This window comes from Selaginella moellendorffii, unplaced genomic scaffold (genome assembly GCF_000143415.4).
Source record: "Selaginella moellendorffii unplaced genomic scaffold, v1.0 SELMOscaffold_60, whole genome shotgun sequence".
NCBI classification, from domain to species: Eukaryota; Viridiplantae; Streptophyta; class Lycopodiopsida; order Selaginellales; family Selaginellaceae; genus Selaginella; species Selaginella moellendorffii.
The window spans coordinates 404,035-419,597 of NW_003314321.1; the positions used below are offsets into that span (position 1 = coordinate 404,035).

General features: G+C 44.2%; 6 protein-coding genes across 8 annotated transcripts; 4 read left to right on the forward strand and 2 right to left on the reverse strand.

Annotated features, from left to right (window-relative positions):
- Positions 1-206: 206 nt before the first annotated feature.
- Positions 207-1,276, reverse strand: LOC9644664 (peptidyl-prolyl cis-trans isomerase NIMA-interacting 4). Its single transcript, XM_002983962.2, has 4 exons — positions 1,098-1,276; positions 617-726; positions 399-541; positions 207-320 (listed from the first exon to the last, which is right to left on the reverse strand). The coding sequence occupies exons 1-4, from the start codon at positions 1,246-1,248 to the stop codon at positions 278-280; spliced, it is 447 nt and encodes a 148-aa protein (XP_002984008.1). The 5' UTR covers positions 1,249-1,276; the 3' UTR covers positions 207-277.
- A 135-nt stretch (positions 1,277-1,411) lies between these two features.
- Positions 1,412-3,445, forward strand: LOC9644665 (pentatricopeptide repeat-containing protein At3g26782, mitochondrial). The gene has a single exon (XM_002983825.2). It carries the CDS (start codon positions 1,412-1,414, stop codon positions 3,443-3,445), a length of 2,034 nt encoding a protein of 677 aa, XP_002983871.2.
- Positions 3,446-6,104: 2,659 nt separating this feature from the next.
- On the forward strand, positions 6,105-6,686 carry LOC112351322 (lipid phosphate phosphatase epsilon 1, chloroplastic-like). The gene has a single exon (XM_024688986.1). The coding sequence runs from the start codon at positions 6,105-6,107 to the stop codon at positions 6,684-6,686; it is 582 nt and encodes a 193-aa protein (XP_024544754.1).
- Positions 6,687-6,728: 42 nt separating this feature from the next.
- Positions 6,729-8,974, forward strand: LOC9644322 (pyruvate kinase, cytosolic isozyme). 3 transcript variants are annotated; one of them, XM_002983826.2, is made up of 6 exons: positions 6,729-6,897; positions 6,988-7,059; positions 7,216-7,443; positions 7,505-7,966; positions 8,024-8,850; positions 8,901-8,974. In XM_002983826.2, the coding sequence occupies exons 1-5, from the start codon at positions 6,766-6,768 to the stop codon at positions 8,843-8,845; spliced, it is 1,716 nt and encodes a 571-aa protein (XP_002983872.2). In that variant the 5' UTR covers positions 6,729-6,765; the 3' UTR covers positions 8,846-8,850; positions 8,901-8,974. The 3 variants fall into 3 exon arrangements, with proteins under 3 accessions (XP_002983872.2, XP_024544873.1, XP_024544874.1); XM_024689105.1 differs by having other exon boundaries at positions 8,024-8,974; XM_024689106.1 differs by having other exon boundaries at positions 6,787-6,897; positions 6,980-7,059; positions 8,024-8,974.
- Positions 8,975-8,999: 25 nt separating this feature from the next.
- On the reverse strand, positions 9,000-10,249 carry LOC9644323 (chlorophyll a-b binding protein 6, chloroplastic). The gene is made up of 4 exons (XM_002983963.2): positions 9,850-10,249; positions 9,680-9,782; positions 9,322-9,610; positions 9,000-9,261 (listed from the first exon to the last, which is right to left on the reverse strand). The coding sequence occupies exons 1-4, from the start codon at positions 10,047-10,049 to the stop codon at positions 9,113-9,115; spliced, it is 741 nt and encodes a 246-aa protein (XP_002984009.1). The 5' UTR covers positions 10,050-10,249; the 3' UTR covers positions 9,000-9,112.
- A 1,394-nt stretch (positions 10,250-11,643) lies between these two features.
- On the forward strand, positions 11,644-15,381 carry LOC9644666 (sterol 3-beta-glucosyltransferase UGT80A2). The gene is made up of 15 exons (XM_024689102.1): positions 11,644-11,774; positions 11,838-12,390; positions 12,452-12,552; positions 12,634-12,861; positions 12,929-13,040; positions 13,118-13,288; positions 13,372-13,435; positions 13,526-13,583; positions 13,641-13,815; positions 13,868-13,998; positions 14,074-14,179; positions 14,264-14,343; positions 14,427-14,474; positions 14,548-14,697; positions 14,866-15,381. Exons 2-15 carry the CDS (start codon positions 11,907-11,909, stop codon positions 15,037-15,039), a joined length of 2,082 nt encoding a protein of 693 aa, XP_024544870.1. The 5' UTR covers positions 11,644-11,774; positions 11,838-11,906; the 3' UTR covers positions 15,040-15,381.
- Positions 15,382-15,563: the final 182 nt, after the last annotated feature.

Sequence of the window (15,563 nt, forward strand, 5' to 3'; positions counted from 1 at the left end):
ATCTCTACCAAAAAAGACCCGAAAGTGAAAGAACATCTCCTCCCTCCAACTTTGACAATTGGACAGGCGAACGATTTCTTCTTTCGCTTTCTTTAATAAGCTATATTCACTGTGTAAATGGCGAGCTTTCATCAGCACAACGTAATGAATGATAAGACCCTGGAGCTTGCAATATTCCATCCACCAGAAGTATTTTCTCGGGCCTACACACCAAAAACCTTAGTAAAACCTTTACATCAGCTAAAGCTTTGTAACAGGGGTGATATCAACATTACACTCAATTCTTTCGACCTTCTACTAATATAAAGTGGTAGCCATGTCTGAGAAAACAAAGAGAAAAGAAAAAACAAAAGTGCGAACTTTAGTGTCAAGAAAGATCTAGAAGGAGAAAATCTCACGTTGATTTGAAAGGAGCACTGGTTGATCCGACGGGCGTAGAAAACGCGACTTCCTGAAAGGGGCCGGCCATTTTCCCGCGAGGAAACCATCCCAAATCCCCGCCTTTCTTTCCAGACGGGCACTCAGAGAACTCGGCAGCGACCTGGAGGCAAAGCATTGACACTCAAACATCAGACATCACAGCGAGGAATGAGCGAGGTCGCGAAACACGGCTTACTTTTGCGAACTCCGCCGGTGGGACTTTGTCGCCGTTGTTTAGCCATCCGTCCTGGAGCTTCTTGTAGGCGTCGTTGATCCGTCCCTGTTTCTCGCAGAGAACATGCCTGGCTGCAAGCGATTGAGCAGTAAAAAGCCATTAGTAAACAAAACAGCTACAAGCAATCGCACAATCGGAGAAGGCAAAAGCTAAAGTTTAGTCAAGGATCATCATCGAAGAAAAGAGTTTTGCACAATCGGGGAAGGCATAGTCAAGGATCATCATCGAGGAAAAGAATGTAGAGTAAACACAATGCGGGTCTCGAAAAACCAAGAAAAAAGATAAATTTTCCGCGTATGAAGTGGTGATTACTGAGAAAACCAGCAATGCGGGTCCTTTACACACTGGACTTATACTCGTGAATGGCTACAAAGATCAATGAGCGAAATCTAGACACTAAAACCTCCTAGAGGATGCATAAAATTAGAGGTAAAATTCTTACCTTTGACATACGTGCACGTCCCGAGCTCATCCTTGCCGCTGCCACCGCCGCCTTTCGATTTGCCCTTGGACGGCGCCTCAGCTGCCGATCCACCTCCACTTTGCTTGGATTTGCCCTTGGCGCTCTCCTTGGCCTTCGAATCCTTGCCCATTCAACCTAGACCTAAAATGCAAGTACACACTTTTGGTCCTTTAGGGAATTAGGGTACGGAAACTGGCCATTCCTTTTGGGCCAGACAAATATCTCCCGCAAAAAAGCGAGGATAGGGTTTAGGGTTTATAACTTGGGGCCCTAAAATGTCGAGCGCCTGGAGAATGGCGTCTCTCATGAATGTGGATCTCTCGAAGGGCATTCTCGGCGCCAAGACCTCCAGCGCCGCGGGCCTCCGGATACTGCGCAAGCGCTCCACGGCGATTCGCAGGCGCAGCAACAGCACAGTGGCGTGCCCGGCGCTCAAGGTCGTCAACAGCGCCAGCGCGGTCCTCATCCCTCCTGTCAAGACCCCGGGCTCGATCAATCTCCTCAACGGGCAGCACCAGCCGCGGATTTTCCCGCAAGAGGGCGGCGGCGAGGAGGAGAATCTCGGCAGGCAGCTCGAGGGCTATCTCAATTCCCCAAACGATGTGGGCCTCCTGGCTCGGGCGCTGGACGAACAGCACGGTGAGTACTTCGTGGCAATGGATGCGATCGACAGGATGAGGCGCGAGGGCGGCGCCTCTCCAGAGCTGGATCTGGCGGTGAGGAACGCGGTGGTGGCCTTGTACGCCAAGTTCGGCAGCCTGGCCGACGCTTGCAAGGCGTTTGAGAGGATCCAGCAGCCCAATGTGGAGAGCTGGAACGCGCTGCTCATTGTCTACTGCCGCCTGGGGACTTGCAACAACATCGCCCAGATCGTGGATCGGATGCGCAGCATCGGGGTCTGGCCAAACGAGCGGACCTTCCTCACAATCTTCGAGCGAGTGCGGCACATCGAGGATGGCAAGCGGCTGGCCGAGAAGGTCAAGGAGCAGCAAGGCCTGGATCTCAGCATCGTCGGGGCGGCGCTGGTGACCATGTTTTGCCGCTTCTCCAGCGTCTCGGATGCCCGGGACGCGTTTGACAAGATACCCGAGAAGGGCATCCCGGCCTACACGGCGATGATGGCCGGGTACGTGAACGAGAAGAAGCCCAAGGAGGCGATCGAGCTCTACCACGCTCTCCAGCAGAGCAACTTGCCAGTGACCAACACCGTGCTCGCCATCGTGCTTGGAGCGTGCTCAAACCTGGTGGACAGTGACGAGGGCCGCGCGGCTCACTACACCGCCATCGAGCTCGGCCTCCAGGACGATCCCGTCGTCCAGAACGCGGTGGCGACGATGTACGCCAAGTGTGGAGGACTGGAGGAGGCCCGGGCGGTGTTTGACGCCATGGAGATCCGGAACGTTGACGCGCTCACCTGGTCCTCGCTCATCGGGGTCTACGGCTCGCAAGGCAAGACTGACGAATCGCTCCGGCTGGCGCGGAGGATGCAGCACGAAGGGATGATCCTGGACGGGAACTGCTTCGCCAACTTGATCTTCAGCTGCGCGAATGGCCGCCAGGACGCCGAGGCGTGCCGGTTCTTCATGGACATGAGGAGCGACTATGGGATCGTTCCCGGCAAGGAGCACTTTGGGTGCTTGGTGGACGCGGTCGGGCGGGCCGGGCATCTCAAAGACGCGGAGGATCTGATCAAGGCCATGCCGATGCAGCCGGACGAGCACGTATGGAGCGTGCTGTTCGCGAGCGCGCAGCTGCACGGCGACGCGCAGAGGATCCAGCGCTCGGCGGAGATCATGATGAAGATGAATCCTCAGCTGGATCCGCTGGGAACCGGCGCGAACAGGACTGCCGCTCGGTGGGAGGAGGCCAGGAAAGTGCGAGAGCTCATGAGGAAGCGCGGGATCAAGAAGGAGCCCGGGAAGAGCATGATCACGATCAACAATGTGGTGCACAGCTTCATGGCGCGCGATCGGTCGCACATCCACACGAAGGAGATCTACGCGGAGGTGGACAGGATCACGGAGATTTGCAAGAAAGAGGAGAACTACATCCCCGACACGAGATACGTTCTCCATGACGTTCCTGAGGACCAGAAGCCCAAGCTGCTCTACTATCACAGCGAGAGATTGGCGATGGCGTATGGGCACATCGCGACGCCGCCGGGATCGGCCCTGCGGGTGATCAAGAACTTGAGAGTTTGTGGGGATTGTCACACCATCTCCAAGATGTGGGCCAAGATCATGCAGCGGGAGATTATCGTGCGAGACAATCGGAGGTTTCACCACTTTGCGAAAGATGGTACGTGTTCTTGTGGAGATTACTGGTAAATTAGCTACAAAAGCTTTTTCTTGTTGGCCTTGGAAATGGACGGATTGTCACACCCCAATTCTTAGAAAAATGGCTAAAGTAAAGATTTATTATAGTTTTGTTGTATCTTAAAAGGTTATTACTAATTATAATACTTTTTTAAAATAAAGTAATATTTAAAAGAAACATTTAATATTTTTTGACATTTCTAAATTTTTTATATATTATTTTTTTCTTACTACTTAAGTGGCACTTTTCAAATGCAATCTAAATGTTATAATTAAATCATAGTTTAACTACCATTGAGTGTGGGTTTTGTGAAAGAAAACAATGCAGCTTAATACAAACTATGCATGAACAACTTCACATCTAACCCTTTCACGAATATTTTTTATTCAGATGAAACTTTCAAAAACTTTATAAATATTTTTAGCTTTTAGCAACAACCTAATTCACATTGGAACATTACAAATGTTATTTAAATAATTTTTATAACTTACTTGACAATGCACTAGACTCAAGTAGTAAAAAGAAAATAATGTATAAAAAATTTAGAAATGTCAAAAAATATTAAATGTTTCTTTTAAATATTACTTTCTTTTAAAAAAGTATTCTAAATATTTATGCTATTAGTAATAAATGTCCCGAGGCAACACGTCCTGGAAAAAAAATGTTACTAAATTTAATAAATAAACAACGAAAATACTTACAAATGCATTCGACTATGGGTTACTCCCGAAGACAAAGGTGTATACCTTTTTCAACTTTTCTATTTGGCCTTTCTCATATACATAGATGATGGCAGTATAGAATTCCTTACCCTTTATAATTTCGTGAGCTACCAATCCACTTGAACAAACAATAATAAGCCTAAATAAACTAAAAAAGAAATTAATAAACCTGTATGCTATAATATCTCGTAATTCGTCATTTTCATGGTTGCTTCATCGAAATCCATATCACTCTTCTCATTGAAGATGGCGATCGCCGGCCTGTTACTAATGAATTCTTTCCACCAGTACAAAATGTTATTTTATTTTATTTTTGAGCATAGAATAAATTTAAAGCTAAAAGCAAGTGAATTTTAATTGATGTGATAAAGAATAAAAAAGTTAATTATCCCACTTTTGAAACTTTATGAAAAAAACTATGTCATAATTTCTCTATTATAACAATCATTAACAACAATTTTAATTAAATAATTTTAATAATAAAATAATATATAGATATTAAACTTCTAAAACTAGAGTGTTCCTTTTAATTAAGTTATGAAGGAAAATTATAAAACTATTTTGACTTTTAGCAAATTTACTATATATATAATTAAAAATTAGAAAAAAAAATATTAATTTTTCTACCATTTATGTATAAAGGTTTATATATAATATATTGTATAATAACCTAAATATTTTATACTTATTCTGATAATTTAAGTACTTTTTGTGATACTAGATTTAATAAAATAACATTAATGTTATTAAATTTTTGAAAATTATTTAAATTTTCCATGTTAACCAAAAGGTAAGTATAAATATGTTTTAAGAGAATTTCAATTATTTCAACAGCATTGATAAATAACTATGTGTGATTTAATGTTTATATAGAACTTTTACTATAATATACTATATTAATAATGATATATCCATATAAAAAATAAAACATTTAAAATAAACTATTGATATATTATCAAAACCAAAAACATACATGAGATTTACTAATGATAAAAAATTGTGATTGACTAACTTTTTTGTTTCATTGATAATATTGTAAAGTTGTGAAAGTATGGCTTACTCAAAATTTGATTGATGCATTTAATTTTAATTATTTAATAATTTTTCAATACAATTGTAAATAATTATAGTAGTAATTATTAAAATGTTATATTTACTTAATTTTACTGTGTTTTTATATTTCTTATAATAAATTTCTTATACATATGTGTTTTTATATAAAAATTAAAATAAGTTTCTTTTGGGTAATATTATATATCTATAAAAATTATTATTTAATTTTGTTTTTATCAACTTTAAAAAATATTTTACTATTGAAAATTCTAGAGGTTAGCATTTGCAATACATATGTTATATGTTATAAATTATTCCAAATTAATGTATGTACACACACACATATATATATATACACACACACAGTAAATTTAAATGGAAAATAAAGAAAAAATTCTTCACATTAGATTATTCATGACAACAAAATTATTAAATGTGAGTAAGATCACTATAAATCCATGGATTGATTCTGACATTACAAACTTATATTTCATCCCTTATGTGAATTCCATTATAAAATCTCCAATAGTTCACCTAATAATTAATATATTTTATTGCATTTAGGGTGTAGGGTTTAGGGTTTTTAAAAAGCATTTTCTTCGGCTTCATAATTTCTTCCTAGATATTAAACCTCAACACAGGGTTCTCTCATGCTTTAGTTGTCTCCAATGAATAATTCTGAATTTCTAATAACTAGAGATTTATCTAACATTAAATACATGCTAAAAGCATAACAAACTTAACATGTTTGTTGTTTGGATCAAAGAAGTTCTTGAACTGTGAGAACATGCAAGCAATAGGGAGATTCTTCAAAGCTATCAGTTAGATGCTTTCATCAACGTTCTCTCGTCAACCTTGAGTTCTACAAAAAGCCGATTTTCAATGTGGGAAATGCATGGGTGCCCTAGAATCTTGCACTTGGAAGTCTATCTTCATTCAGTTGGCTAACAGGACAAGCAAATGGGCGATAACGGGCCTAGCAACAGGATTTCTCCTCTATCGCCAAAACGATCCAGCCTCGATGTGGGCGATCACCGGCGCGCTCGCCAATGGCGCCACCTCCAAGCTCCTCAAGCAATGCATCAACCAGCAGCGCCCCATCGCCGCTGCAAACCATGCGAGACTCGATCCGGGAATGCCCTCCTCTCACGCGCAGTCTCTCGCCTACCTCTCCACGTACGCAACAATCGAGATCGCCGGATGGAGTGGCGTCAATCCAGTGCTCTCTCTGGCGCTCAGAGCGATTGTTCTTAGCACTGCCGCCTATCTCGCTCATCTTAGAATCTCCATGGGTTTCCACACCTCCGCGCAGGTCGCGGTTGGATCGGTGATCGGGAGCTCCAGCGCTGTGATTTGGAACTGGATCTGGAGGGCGATCGTGGAGCAGCACGCGGTGAATCTGCCGTGGATGTCAAAGGCGGGATGGATGGCGTTGTTCGTCGCGGGAAGCTTAGCTCTGGCGCGAGAATCTAAATGAGAGGCAATTAAGCCAAACCATGAAAGATTCCTTCATCTTTGCCAAAATATCCTCTCTTGTTTTTCTTTCTACCTAGGGAATGATTCGCCAATGGATGAGACGCGCGTCGCGGCTCCAATCCGCTGCCCAGGGATTCCTCCGCGCGGGCCCTGGTTCTTGGAGCTCTAGACGCGCGGCTCTGAGCGGCGCCGCTGGAAATCTCGCGAGAGGGGTAAGATTTTAGAGATCCAGGCAACGCGCGCGCGCTTGTTTCTTCGATCGGTCGATCTTGAGAGAAATCCGTGATTTTCCAGCGTTTCAGGCGTCGGAGATCTCGTTCGCAAGGATTAAGCTCTCGTCGCGGGTGAGGATCGGCGCCATCGGCAAAGAAATGGTAATATCCGTTAGAGAGAGAGCGAGAGAGAGCATCTTTCGGCTAGATCCCTTTTAGATCCTTTCGATAAAGTAGGTCATTGGGAAGAACAGGTGTAAAGGTTTTAGCGAGAGATACACGGCTATGGCAAACATTGACATCGATGGGATCTTACAGAGCGGCGGGGGTGCCAAGCCGGAGATCGCCAAGACGAAGATCGTGTGCACGCTCGGGCCCAAATCCAGGGAAGTCCCGATGCTGGAGAAGCTCCTCCGCGCCGGGATGAGCGTTGCCAGGTTTAATTTCTCTCACGGCTCTCACGATTATCACCAGCAGACGCTGGAAAATCTCCGGATCGCAATGAACAACACCCAGATCATGTGTGCTGTGCTGCTCGACACTAAGGTTTGTTTATCCTCTTTAAACTTTTGTTTGATCGATTTGAGCTTTTGTTTGATCGATCCAGGGGCCAGAAATTCGTACTGGGATGCTAAAGGATGGAAAGCCCGTGCAGCTGGTGGAAGGAAAGGAGATTACTATCTCCACGGACTATAGCATTCTAGGCGATGCTAACACTATTTCTATGAGCTATAAGCGGCTTGCCGAAGACTTGGAACCGGGTAACACTATCCTTTGCTCCGACGGAACGATCACTTTGACTGTTCTTTCGTGCGACAAAGAGACTGCCTCGGTCAGGTGTCGGTGCGAAAACACGGCGATGCTCGGGGAAAGAAAAAATGTCAACTTGCCAGGGATTGTCGTTGATCTGCCTACTATCACAAAGAAAGACGAGGAAGATATAATGGGCTGGGGGCTGCCTAATGCGATCGACTTCATCGCACTTTCTTTTGTGCGGAAGGGTCAAGACGTCGTCACTGTGAAGAAGCTTCTCGGTTCTCATTCGAAGGCGATCCATATCATATCTAAGGTAACGTAAAAGAATAGTTTTTTTTTTCTGTTTTCTAAAGGCTTGGCTGTGCCTCAGGTTGAAAACCAGGAAGGACTCGTGAACTTCGATGATATTCTACGCGAGTCCGATGGTGTGATGGTTGCCAGGGGTGATCTTGGAATGGAGATCCCCACGGAAAAGATCTTTTTGGCCCAGAAGATGATGATATACAAGTGCAATGCGGCTGGGAAACCGGTAGTGACGGCTACGCAGATGCTCGAGTCCATGATCAAGTCCCCGAGGCCGACTCGGGCCGAAGCCACAGACGTAGCAAACGCTGTTTTGGATGGCAGCGACGCGGTGATGCTCAGTGGCGAGACAGCAGCAGGGGCATATCCAGAGATGGCTGTGAAGATCATGTCACGGATTTGTATCGAGGCGGAGGCCTCCCTCGACTACGCTACCATCTTCAAGGAGCTCATGAAGCAGACTGCTCTCCCGATGAGTCCCTTGGAGAGCCTGGCATCTTCGGCAGTTCGGACGGCAAACAAGATTGGAGCGTCCTTGATCGTGGTGCTTACCCGAGGAGGAAGCACCGCAAAGCTCGTTGCGAAGTACAGGCCCAAGGTTCCCATACTCTCGGTTGCGGTGCCGGTGCTTACGACCGACTCATTGACGTGGTCGTGTAGCGAGGAGTCGCCCGCTCGGCACAGCTTGGTTTGCAGAGGCTTGATTCCTTTGCTGGCTGAAGGCTCCGCAAAGGCTACGGACTCGGAGTCCACGGACGACATCCTCAACGCTGCTCTTCGCTACGCTCTAGGCAAGAATCTGTGCCACAGTGGTGAGTCCATTGTGGCTATCCACCGCATTGGAGCTGCGTCGGTTATTAAGATCATGGAAGTGAAGGCGTCTCGCTAGATGAGGTACTCCGGTTTTGTGTTCTCGTGGTCTAACTTAATTCTTATTGACATAGAATAAAGCCGTTCTTTCGGCTGGCAACGAACACTCTCCCATTTTTAATAATACGATTTTGTTTTTTCTTTTTTATTTGCTTCTTTCCTTTCGACACTTGTTTTCTACCAATTTTTTTTTTTGCAGGTGCTGCGATGGTGGCACTATATTGGTAAGAAAATCACTTTTTTTTTGCGATTCATTTGCAAAGAACTGAGAAAGAAGTTTCTTTGTTTACATGACTGATCGCGGGATGATGATGTTGGCAATGTTGTTGTGCCATGGATCGGCAAGGTGGGTGGCCAAGTTCTGCAAGGGACCTGTTCCTGGATAGGCTGCTGCTTGGGCGCAGAATCCCAAGAAAGCGAGCAGTGCAAGACGACCTGCAAGCAAGCAAGCAAAAATGGTATGATGTTCACTGCCAACTTTGAGAAAATGCTCACCGTTTTTCACTTCCTTCAGCTTGAACTCCTCGAACTTCTTCGGGTCCTTGGAAAATCCAAGAGGGTCGAACGCGCCGCCGGGATACTTGCGTTTCTCAGCGCTCGGCACGCCGATCCTCCGCGACTCGACAAAGGCTATGGCAACGAACTCGATCGCAATGATCACTGGAAGGGTCCCCCACGGGACTGGAGTTCCAAGGTACGTGGCTTGTCCGCCAGGAGTCGCGGCCCACTGTTGTGCCTCAACCCAGTTTCCTAGTCCTAGAGCTTCCGGAATGAGGCATCCAGGCTGAAAGCAGCGCACAAAGCTTGAGGATCCACACACAATCTACGAGAAAAACGTTTCCCAGGTACTTACGACTGCCAGCATTGCCCATCTGCAGTGGATGAGCTCTGACTCCTTGAATCGTTCCAGGTTGTCGGGAACTTCTCCAAGTCCCAGTGGATCGAATCCAAAGTCACTGGAAGGACAAAGCGCTCTCACTTGTAAGCTATGAGAAACTAGATCTCTTGGAAGTTTAAACTCACCCAGGGGCTGATCCGTCTAGGTAGGCTGGACGAGGCTGTCCTGGGAGCCACTCTGCGGACATGCTGACCCTGCTTCCATTGGAGAATGCAGCACCGGGAGTGGTGATGGCGCTTCCGAAAAACTTGGACTTTTGAGTTCCAGCTAGAGTTGGAGCCACAGCCGCTGCTACAAGCTGCGAACACGCCATAGCAGTCGCCATTGCCCGACGTAAGATCTAAACTCCCAAGTGCTCCCTCTCACTCACTCGCCGGGATTGGAGTTTCTGGAAGAGAGAAGATCACCGCGAGGTTCCAGATTTTAGTTCTCGTGTCCCCACCACGCCGGCTCCTGTGTGGTGTTCCTTGACGGACTTCAAGGCCAGCCTCCAATCTGGTTTAATGTCGATATTGGATAGAGCGCATTGTTTTCTCATTGGCTCTCTCGCTCTCCGTTGGATATGCCACCTATTCTGGGAATCGAACCTGCCACCTTCACATAACTGAATTTATAAATGTGTAACATATAATCAAAGAAAAGAACAAGATATGATTTAAGTGATAATTTATAAAGTTTATTATGACTTTAAATAGTATGTTATATATATATTTTCTGACCTTTTGTCTGTAACCAAACATTTTAGGTTTACCGAAATTCATTTACCTGAAAAAGGAAATAATAAGCTTTTAAAACTTTTTAAAACCTACTAAAATGCAATATCTTGTATAGATAAAATAATGGTACTTCATAAAGTTTTTAAGAACTTTTACTATCAATCATACAAATTATATAAAATTAACTTACCGTCAAGAAAACTAAAATCAATTCATGTAATTGATATGTGTAAGATGTCATATTGAGATTCAAAAGGTAGTTGTTTACTGAAAAATGTTTTTTTTTTTGTCTACTTTATAATTGAACTTGGGCAATAAAGGATTTATCATATCATTATACTTAACAATCTTACTTAATACTAACTTTACTATATTTTTCTGTAAATAAATATAGAAATTTATTTTTTATATGTTTATTTTGTGCATATAAATTCTAAGTTGGATATAATAGAAAACTAAAAGATTAATTCTTGTTAAGCTTATTTCTTAATTAGTACTATTACTTATGATTAAACATGAAATACTACATAAAGATATGTTAAACTACAATAAGGATTCATGCCAGGATGTGCCAATCAAGGATGGAGTGAGACTTGCTTGTTCACCGTTACAGAAAGACTATATCCAGTGCGATATGTTTTAGGTCACTCTAACACTTTGCACAAGGAAGTATGGTAAAGCTAGGCTGATTCTTCTAAACATTAGAGCTGCTGCACAGCAACCCAAGAGGCACACACACTCATGCAAATGAAGTGCAAGAAATAAACAAGTAATGGGAGGCCAAAAAGATAAATTCCATCGATAAGCACATAGAAACATTTTTAGGGTTAAAGGTTTGAGCTATAATAGAGCACAAACTCTCCCCTAATCAAAATCCTTGGTGATTGATTATATTTATTTATTTATTATAAATATCTATATTATAAATTTAAACATAATTTGTATTAGTGATAACAATTTACAAACTTTGAATTAAAGAAAATTCTAAAATATAGTTCCTAAATGTTTTAGGTATACGTTTTACACCTTTAGATCGCTCGAAATTTACATATGGTTTGTATTAATGATAACAATTTACAAAGGAAGTTTAAGAGAAGCCGAATCAAAGAAATATCTAAAATATAATTTAGGAATATATTTTTTACACCTTAGCACACTATTTCTGAGTATTAGTGTAAAGCACCCCAGAGGGTTAAAGTGGGCATGGAAACGTGTCGCGTATGCGTGAAACCAGAATCAGCGGCACTCGGCGATCAACGTCTTTCTCCTGCGCTCGCCTGGTGGGTCGACTCGAGCCGGTCGATCCCCCAATCGGCAGCTGGGTCTTTTCCAAGGTATTGTTCCTTGTCTCCATAGCTAGAAGCCCTCGTTCCCAGCTCCTCAAAAATCTTTTCCAGGTGTAAGTTGAAAGCCAACCCTGCTCGGCAATTCATTGGGGTTTGAGCGGATCTACATTTCTGGATCTAATGGGCTATCCGGAAGAGAATGGAGTGCGCCAAGTTGATATCACGGTGGCCAAGGGGACGAGAGAAAATGGCGACGGTGGTCGTGTCATGCACTTAACAGGCGAGCTCAATCAAGGAAGCAATGATGAAGTGGTGGAGGAGATTGCGGTGGATGGAAGTAAGGACGATGCTAGAAGCCAGCTCTACGTGGATACCGAAGATCTAAACAGCGATGGCGGCGATTTACTGCTCGGCAAGCCAGGGATTGTTCGCTTGGATCCCGAAGACGTGGAGAAGATTGAGGAGATGACCAAGTCTGAGTTTGTGGATGATTCTTCTAGTCGTCTGCGAGTTGCGAGCACCATGCCTTGCGGGACGATTAATCTGATCCTGGACGAGACTGCTCAAAAGGACGGTGGTGGTGGTGGTGATGGCGGCGATGACGGTGGTGCTGGTGATGGCGGTGATGGTGGTGCTGGTGATTTGCATCCTCCACAAACACCAGGTTCGTTCCTTTTGAGACTTTCTATGGTGTTCTTTAGTTTTTTTCGCTGTTCTCTCTAAAGGATTGGTGCGAACAAGCAGTGAGCCTTGTTTGGATTCCAAGAGTGGCAAATATAAGGATGCCAAGCCTCACAAGAAGCACAAAATATCACATCGCAAGAAGGTATAAAACATTTTTTTTTTTTCCCTCTTCCAGTATCAACTTGTGTGTGTATTCTTTTTTTTCTTTTCTTTGTCTTCTCAGAGGCGGCTTATGCGACGCCTCGGCAGCATTACTGATGAAGGTGCCGTTGAAATCAACGCAGACAAAGGATTGGAATTCTTACCGGATTTGGACGACTATCTTGTCTACGAAGAGTCGGCTTACCAGGACATCGAAGACAAGAAAATCCCTCCTCTGCAAATTGCGATGCTCATTGTTGGGACTCGTGGTGATATCCAGCCCTTTGTCGCGATAGGAAAAGAGCTACAAGTACGTTTTTTTATTTTTCTCTTATCGCCTAAGACTCTCATCTTCTTCTTCTTCGCGTGATAATCAGAAATACGGCCATCGTGTACGCTTGGCAACGCATGTCAACTTTCGAGAGTTTGTAAAGACGCATGGACTAGAGTTTTATCCTTTAGGAGGTGATCCAAAGGTATTAGCGGGATGTAAGTGGTTTTCCAGCCTTCTATTTTTCAGTTCCTCACACGCTCTTTCTTCCTGGGTTTTTTTCTGCAAAGGATAGACATGGTGAAAAATAAAGGATTTCTACCATCCGGACCAAAGGAAATCAAGCTCCAGAGGAAGCAGATCAAAAGCATTGTAAACTCCTTGTACCCGGCTTGTACCGAGCCAAACGAGGACACGCTTGTCCCATTCAGAGCTCAGGCGATTATTGCCAATCCACCAGCGTATGGTACGCTTTTTTTCTCCAACCTTTCTTTCTTTTCCCTGAGAGTTTTTATGTTTCCGAGTACGTTTCAAGACATGTTTTTGCAGGGCATGTTCATGTTGCAGAGGCATTGAATGTTCCGATTCACATCTACTTCACCATGCCTTGGACGTAAGCTGTTTATTGAAAACACACTTCGAGACTGGAGCTTGCACGATTCTTTGTATTTTTTCCTGAGTTTTGGGCTGTCAATCTTTGCAGGCCCACCAGCGAGTTTCCTCATCCTCTGTCTCGTCTCAGTAACATTGCTGCCAATCGAGTGAGTGCCTAAGATTTACAGCTTTTGTTTTTCGTGGTAAGAATGGTTTTTTCGCAGCTCTCGTACCAAGTGGTCGATTCGATGATCTGGCTGGGGATCAGGAGCTTGATCAATGACTTTAGGAAGAAGAAGCTAAAGCTACGTCCTGTTTCCTACTTTAAAAGCCAGGGCTCCATAGTTGATCTCCCTACGTGTTATCTCTGGAGCTCATGCCTCGTCCCAAAGCCCAAAGGTTCGTTCCAATCAACTTGTAAACTACTTGTAAACTTTGTCTTTCATTCCAGATTGGGGTCCTCGTATAGATGTGGTGGGATATTGCTTCTTGGACCTGGCCAACGATTACAAGCCCTCGGAAGATCTTGTAAGATGGCTTGCACAGGGAAGCAAGCCCGTCTACATCGGATTCGGCAGCTTGGTAAGTCTTGTCTTTGGAAAAAATCTTCCTTTTTATTTCTCATTGATTCATTGGGTGTTTGCTTGCTACCTATAGCCTGTCAAGGATCCAGTAAAAGTCACGGAAACAATTATCAGCGCTCTGGAGAAAAGCCGTCAGAGAGGACTGATTGACAAAGGATGGGGTGGCATTGGTCGAGGCAGTAAGTAAAAACAAAAAAAAAGCAAGCTTTGAAACTTTGCAATGTATCAATGCTTAGAAACTTGCATTGTTTTTGGTTCTGCAGTGGAAAACGATCATCCAGATTTTGTCCACTTCATCGAAAACTGTCCTCACGATTGGCTGTTTCCACAATGTGCTGCAGTGGTACAAAGTTTATTTCTTCTCCTCGATTCGCGATTCGCTTGAGTTGAGTTCTTTTAAAACTGGATGCTGGACTTTTGTTCCAGGTTCATCACGGTGGAGCTGGAACAACAGCTGCTGGTCTCAAAGCCGCGGTAAAGTTGTTTTTTTCTAAAAAATTTGCTACTTTCTCTGTTTTATCATCCATTTTTCTCTCCATGCAAACAGTGTCCTACGACTGTGGTACCTTTCTTCGGAGACCAGCCCTTTTGGGGTGCTCGCGTACACGATAGAGGAATCGGTCCTACTCCGATTCCCATTGACAAACTCTCGCTGGACAATCTTGTGGAAGCCATCGAGTTTATGATGTCCCCCGAGGTATCTATCCTTCCTTTATTTTCTTGCGCATTGGATTGAGACTGAGAGCGAGAGGAGAGCTGGTAGCTAGTCCTTCACAGATTGCGTAGATGGATTCCTCCAACTTTGTTTGTTTGTTTGATTTTTCTTTTCACGAGTTTAAACCTTTGCTCTTTTTTTTTCACACAGGTGAAGCAACGAGCCGAGGAAGTGGCAAAGTGCATTCATGAAGACGATGGCGTGCGCGACGCGGTCAAGGCCTTTCATAAACAGCTGCCTAAAGTTATGCCGCAGCCACCACGGTCGAAATCGCCAACTTCGCGTCGGGGTATGTTCAATCATATGTGCTGCTACTCCACTTAGCCAAGAACGCAAAAGGCAAAACGACCGATCCATCGTTCAATCGATGAGTAAGTTCTGCGTTCCAAATCTAGTTGCCCTCCTCGCTCACGGGATCACTTCTAGAGAGATAAAAGAGCTCGTGAACTTAAGCAAAGTTTTATTCTTTTCATCTTCACAGGTTTTTCTTCTTCTTTGGAAAGCTCCCCGCTACTACTTTTCAGCTCGCTTTGCTTACGCTCACGGGACTCGGCCAAGGCAGTGCTTTTGTAAGATAGCACTGCGAGACTCTTCTCCTTAGAATGAGATGAGAATTTCCCCTTTTTAATTTTAAGGGCCTTTTTGTAAAGGCGAGTTATCCTTTAATCTCCTCCTCTTTTCTTCCTTTCAACCTTTGGGCGATCTTCGAAACGTTCGTTCCTGACTGATTTGATTCCACACCCACCCAACCAACTTTGGTTCGTTGGAGGGCTTCCATCGCGGAACCGTGCCAAGAGCAAAGTTACCATGGGGTTATTTAATTTTACTCGCTGGGTGGAAAAACCATT

Coding starts and splice junctions, on each gene's coding strand:
- LOC9644664 (XM_002983962.2), bottom strand. CDS start 1,248: ATGGGCAAGGATTCGAAGGCCAAGGAGAGCGCCAAGGGCAAATCCAAG. Junction 727..1,097: donor GACGTGCACGTATGTCAAAG/GTAAGAATTTTA, acceptor AATCGCTTGCAG/CCAGGCATGTTCTCTGCGAG. Junction 542..616: donor CACCGGCGGAGTTCGCAAAA/GTAAGCCGTGTT, acceptor CTTTGCCTCCAG/GTCGCTGCCGAGTTCTCTGA.
- LOC9644665 (XM_002983825.2), top strand. CDS start 1,412: ATGGCGTCTCTCATGAATGTGGATCTCTCGAAGGGCATTCTCGGCGCC.
- LOC112351322 (XM_024688986.1), top strand. CDS start 6,105: ATGGGTGCCCTAGAATCTTGCACTTGGAAGTCTATCTTCATTCAGTTG.
- LOC9644322 (XM_024689105.1), top strand. CDS start 6,766: ATGATTCGCCAATGGATGAGACGCGCGTCGCGGCTCCAATCCGCTGCC. Junction 6,898..6,987: donor CTGGAAATCTCGCGAGAGGG/GTAAGATTTTAG, acceptor CCAGCGTTTCAG/GCGTCGGAGATCTCGTTCGC. Junction 7,967..8,023: donor CGATCCATATCATATCTAAG/GTAACGTAAAAG, acceptor GCTGTGCCTCAG/GTTGAAAACCAGGAAGGACT.
- LOC9644323 (XM_002983963.2), bottom strand. CDS start 10,049: ATGGCGACTGCTATGGCGTGTTCGCAGCTTGTAGCAGCGGCTGTGGCT. Junction 9,783..9,849: donor CTAGACGGATCAGCCCCTGG/GTGAGTTTAAAC, acceptor TTGTCCTTCCAG/TGACTTTGGATTCGATCCAC. Junction 9,262..9,321: donor GCTGAAGGAAGTGAAAAACG/GTGAGCATTTTC, acceptor GCTTGCTTGCAG/GTCGTCTTGCACTGCTCGCT.
- LOC9644666 (XM_024689102.1), top strand. CDS start 11,907: ATGGGCTATCCGGAAGAGAATGGAGTGCGCCAAGTTGATATCACGGTG. Junction 13,289..13,371: donor TGCCAATCCACCAGCGTATG/GTACGCTTTTTT, acceptor ATGTTTTTGCAG/GGCATGTTCATGTTGCAGAG. Junction 14,475..14,547: donor CTGCTGGTCTCAAAGCCGCG/GTAAAGTTGTTT, acceptor CCATGCAAACAG/TGTCCTACGACTGTGGTACC.